This window comes from Apis dorsata, unplaced genomic scaffold (genome assembly GCF_000469605.1).
Source record: "Apis dorsata unplaced genomic scaffold, Apis dorsata 1.3 scaffold_292, whole genome shotgun sequence".
Taxonomy (NCBI): domain Eukaryota; kingdom Metazoa; phylum Arthropoda; class Insecta; order Hymenoptera; family Apidae; genus Apis; species Apis dorsata.
The window spans coordinates 694,420-700,095 of NW_006263567.1; the positions used below are offsets into that span (position 1 = coordinate 694,420).

Below are 5,676 nucleotides of genomic sequence, written 5' to 3' on the forward strand. Positions count from 1 at the left end.
GCTTTCCGTGTCCGAGCCGACGTTCATCGAGAAGACGGAGGTGGTCATATCCGAAAGCAGCGTGAAGATCGTCTCCGAGACGCAGTGCCTCGAGATCGAGGAGCAGCAGCGAGAGGAAGTCGAGGAGGAAGTCGAGCGACGAGCGGAGAACAGCGGCGAACTCGTGTCGCCGGCTCGCGCGCCCCTTGCCACCCCCGACGACGAGACCAGCGACGTTTCTAACGCGGGTGATGTAAGTGTTGCTTCGTTTCCCACTAATCTATCCGAGACGTTCGGGACGTTCTTCTTTCAAAACGACGCTTTCGAAGTTGGACAGATTTCATCCCCCTTTTCTTTAACTCTTCTGACAAAATCTGCTTGGTTTTTTTTTCCTTTTCACTTTGGAAATGATTTTAATCCTTTGTTTTAATTGACGTTGAATGGTTTGCTGCGATTTGTCAACTACTCTTTTCTTTTTTTTTTTTATTGGCTGAAACGAACGTTTGAGCGTTTAAGCGGAAAATCGCATTAGGTTGTAGAAGGAGGAACGAAAATGAGCGGGGCACGTGTTGAGAGGAATTGGCACGCTGGTTTCCGGCGAAAGATTATTCGGTAGCGAGCACACCGACCCACGTAACGCGACGTAAAGAATATTGTTGCGTCCCCGTTGTTGTGCTCGTTCCTGTTGCACGTTGAGTAATTCTTGCAAACGAGCCATTCCGGCCCCGCTTTTCCTGCCCGCCACTCCGCAACGCTAATTACACCGTTGCGCCTGCTCCCACGCGTATTTCGTGGCGGTAACAATTAATCTCGTTAACTCTCGACAGCAGGTAAGCTCGCGTTCTTTTTGATCGACCATTTTAACGCTGTTTCTTTTTTTAACGAAAAAAAAAAGAAAAAAAAAAAAGGAAAAGTTAAAGCGAAAAAGCGTGGCAAAGTGAACGTCGGCGCGTTTAATTGAACAACAAAGGCCTAATTGGCTCGTTGACACCGGCCAACGACGCGTAACCACTTTCGTTCTCCGTTATTTCTCTTCATTGACACCGGTAAAGAATATATATATATACGACACGCGAGCCTGGTTTATTCCGCGACGACCAGGGACCCAGTGAGAGTGTATACGAATGTAGTTCACGGCTACGGAACGGAATCACGGGTAGACGGGTAGGTAATGCGAGCCGAAACTCGACAACCGGGCAATTAAACGTCGGATACGCGGTGTAAATCAGGTTGTTGATAAGTATCGGCGATCGTGTTGGTCAACGAAGAACGGGGGTGCGATATCGGGGGCAATATCTCTGAATAAATTTAGGATCGCGTAAATTGTTAGGTTTTCGTTTAGGTTGGTTGGGAGAAAAATTGCCGAATAAAGTAACGTTATTCGACGAGAGAGAGAGAGAGAGAGAGAGAGAAAGAAATTTCGAGTTGGAAAGAATCGAAACAAAGAGGTAACGTTACTCGTGAATGGGAAAATGATGGAATAATTCTCCAAAATGGAGATTAATCTCCTCTCGTATATATATTTTTTATTTTCCAACGGGAAGATAAGAACGCATATAAGAAGCTTTTTTTTTTAGTTTGAACGACGATGTATCAGCACGAGGAAGAAAGTGAAAGTTTTTCGAATCGACGCGTTTAAAGCTGATTGATCGAGTTCATAGGTTGCGGAGACAATGTTGCGTGTTAAATAAATGAGGAACAACGAGTCGAGCGTAGCCCGACGACACGAATAGAAATGGCTACGATAATTCACGGGCCCCACGTGAACAGATGAACGCGTACCGGAAGCAATCCGCTCGTTTATCAAGACAACGCTACGAAACCGAGTTATCAGACAGCCGGTTCAACGACCACCGCCCATGCCGTGTAGTAACCTATTCCGCTAGAAACGAGCTTGACCGAGATCCAACTCGTCACGAACTTTTTAATTCCGACCGCGTTCTTTTCCCCAACAGTTTTCTCTCCAAATTGAAATTGGAGAACCTTAACCTTCTTGAACTTTCCGGCCCAGAGTTCTTCGACTTTGTCTCCCACGTGTCAAAGCTTTTCCATGATTTTCGCGATTTCTAAAATTCGAAACGATCGAAATCGTAGCTTTTTCGTTGCTCTTCGAGATGGAAAGAAAATCTAAGCTTCTTCGACGTTCGAACTTTTCCATGATTTTCACAATTCGAAACGATCGAAATCGTAGCTCTTTCGTTGCTCTTCGAGATGGAAAAAAAATCTAAGCTTCTTCAACATTCGAACTTTTCCATGATTTTCGCGATTCCTAAAATTCGAAACGATCGAAATCGAAACTTTTTCGTTGCTCTTCGAGATGGAAAGAAAATCTAAGCTTCTTCGACGTTCGAACTTTTCCATGATTTTCACAATTCGAAACGATCGAAATTGAAGTTTAGGATTCTCCTAGGCGTCGAAATCGAAGTTTTTTCATTGCTCTTCGAAATGGAAAAAAAATTTAAGCTAAGCTTCTCGACGTTCGAACTTTTTCACGATTTTCGCGATTCCTAAAATTCGAAACGATCGAAATCGAATCTTTTTCGTTGCTCTTCGAGATGGAAAGAAAAATCTAAGCTTCTCGATGTTCGAACTTTCCAAGTGAAAACTTTGCGCCGACCTTGACCCGTCCGCGAGATCAAAACACTTACACAATTTTCACAAATAATCCCGATATATGCGATTTACTTCCCTGGCCGGATGCTATAGTTTCCAGTTATCCGGCTACTCCCGATACCGGTTCTCCCCATGGCAAAACGACTCCCACACGCGCGCGTCAAGGAACGAGCGAGGATGAAGAAAAAAAGGAAAAAAACAAACTCGTTACATCGTTGAAAACACGAGATCGAGGTCGATGCCGAGAAGAGGCGCCAACCAATCCCGAGACTCTGGCTCGATCCTCTCGATCGACCTGCTACCTTTCGTTCTGCCATCTGAACACCCTCCCTTCCTCCCCCTCTGTCTGTTTCACCCGTCCCCCCTCCCCATGTCCGGTGGAAATGGCCAATCGCGGAAATCCCAACCCAAGTGTATACCCCACGATACCGATTTCCTCCGCTCGACCCCAGTTGGTTCGAGACCACCAAACGTTCACTCGTCCACTCGCGGATCTTGCCTTCCTCGCCGAGACACCTCGAGGACGATGATCTTCCGTCAGGTAGGAGATCGTTCAATGAGAATTTTCCGTAATAAATTCGTCTCTTTCGTTTCTTCGAATAATTGAATAATTACTCGTATTTTTAATCGGAATGAAAGATATTTTGAAAGATGAGTGTACAAATGTATAATAATTACAAAGAAGGAAATAGATAATTGAAAGATTTTGGAAAGATTTAAAAGTAGTATTCGAAATTATATCTCTTTCGTTTCCTCGAATAATTGGAATTACTCGTATTCTTAATGAAAGATATTTAAGACGAGTGTGCAAGTATAATAATTACAAAGAAGGAAAAAGATAATTAAAAGATTTGGAAAGATTTAAAAGTGGTATTCGAAATTAGATTAATCTTGTGATACGAATAAACCAACCGATCGTTCAAATCCTTCCAATTTTTCTTCTTCCCCTTTTCTTTCTCGTCCGTTTAATTTGCATCCCACGATGATTTCTACCCCTCCGGTAACTAGCTTTATCGGATCCAACCACGCTCTTCCTCGACGTTTCCCGTTCGCATACGTTGGCAGACGTTTTTCTGATCCGTATCAGGCCGTCTGTCCGAGGCAAGGGGGCCCCAGGGCGGCCTAGGAACGCGTTCCCCTACTCTTCCGCTCCCTTGCGCCCCTCCCTCCTTCCCTCCCGTCCGTTGTTCCCTTGCGCTTCTTCCGTCAGCTTTTCTTTCGTCGACCTCGTTACTAAGGTAGAGACGCGCGGCTGGGAATCGTGTCCCGAGCGGTTAGCCTCGTTGCTCGTTCCAGCGGGATCGGTTTCGGTGGAAACTGGAAAACTCGAGGGGGTCTCGATCCTCCTCGACAAGAGGAAGAGGTAAAAGAGGTGTGGTTGGGCGGTGATCGCGCGAAAGTGAGGAAGATTAGGATCAGTTTCAAAACGGCTCGCGTGAAGGAAGCCACGATTTTCCACGGTACGTGTGAACACATTCGTATTCGTTTCCTGTCGAAAATTGCGCGCGCTAACGAGAAGGTGCGCGAACGATCGAAAGGAGCGATGATGATCGACGCGTGATTTTTGAACGTTGTGAAAGTGATGTATCGTGTGTGGGGGAGGGGAGCGTAATGAGGCGTAGAAGGCAATTTAATTTTCGACGGGATATCTCGTGATTATTTTTTTTTTCTTTTTTAGCATTAAAATCTAAATATATTATAATCTTTTTCTGCCTAGTTACGTTCAAACATATAGTTACATCCATTACTATAAAGATCATTCTTCGAAAACCATCGATAAGGAAATACCATATCCAAAAAAAAAATTCTAAGTATCTTAGAATCTTCTTCTGTCCGATATCATTGCCAAGTTACGTTCAAATCTTTTAAAGATTTCACTCTCTCGAAGCGATTACTATAAAGATCATTCTTCGAATCATTAAGGAAGAATAGCATATCCAAAAAAAAAAATTCTAATATTTTATAAGTATTTTATAATCTTCTTCTGTTCGATAGCATTGCCAAGTTCAAATCTTTTAAAGATTTCACTCCTCGAAATGGCATTCATTATTATAAAAATAATTCTTGCAAAAATCGAAAAGGAAGAACAAAGAATAGCATATCCAAAAAAGAAAAAATTCTAACGAAAAATTGCGAAAGTAGTAACCGATTCCCAGGTTCACTATGACTACTTTTCATAGAAAATCGGTACCCATCTCGATGAGAGCAGGATATTAATTAGGCGGACAACAACACGGATCTGGAAGGCTTTCGTTTCGAAACACTTGTGGGCCGGGTCTGGTTTCGGCGTGAACGCCGCGTAATCGCGATTCGAATCGGGTTCCGCGAGTTACGTGGCCGTGTAATTACGTGTGTCGAGTAAAGGAACGAAGCATTGCAGCGTCGATCAGCGTCGTGTAATAAGAGGATCGCGATAAACTTATCGTCGTCCGGGGAACGCGATCGTTGTAACTAATTTCGCCGAGAGATCTCTTCATTAAGGGTTAAGATGAAGGAATTGCGGAGTTGTCCGATATTTTTCGTCGTAATTGATCGTAATTGATCGTGCGCGAGATCGAGATCGAGTGGAATTTTTCAAGAAATAAAATTTAAAAATTTAAAAGAGGAAGATATTCAACTTTTGGTGGAACTTGGATCTTTATAGATTCTTTTGGAAATTAAAACTGGACTTTCAGAGGACTTTTAATAATAAAAATTCGGAGGAAGATTTTCAAAATATGTAAGTTTTTAGTAAATATAAATTTTCCCGAAAATTGAAAGAAACGGAGGTTATACAAAGTGTAATTTTCAACTCGAAATTTGTATTCATATGGTGGAAGGAGATTTCATACAGATCTCGTTAATTATCCGCGATATTTACCAATATTTTCTACGAGATTGTGTTCTCATCCCTCGGTTCCATGAATATTTATCAGAGATTTAATTACCGAACCGTGAGTCGTGTCGATTAAACCGAGATCTTTAAGAGTCTCAAAAAATAAAATCTTCGTAAATTGCAATTGGTTCGATCTGTCAAAGAATCTGTCAAATTCTCATCGAAAGTTCATATTGAAAAAAAAAAAAAAAAATCATCTTGAGAGAAGA

At 42.6% G+C, this 5,676-nt stretch overlaps 1 protein-coding gene across 1 annotated transcript in view; it reads left to right on the forward strand.

Annotated features, from left to right (window-relative positions):
- The window catches only part of LOC102675372, a 46,721-nt gene that overhangs the window by 15,232 nt on the left and 25,813 nt on the right, over nucleotides 1-5,676 (forward strand). The window contains 1 exon segment of the mRNA XM_031511098.1: nucleotides 3-232. Coding sequence (XP_031366958.1) covers nucleotides 3-232 — 230 coding nt within the window.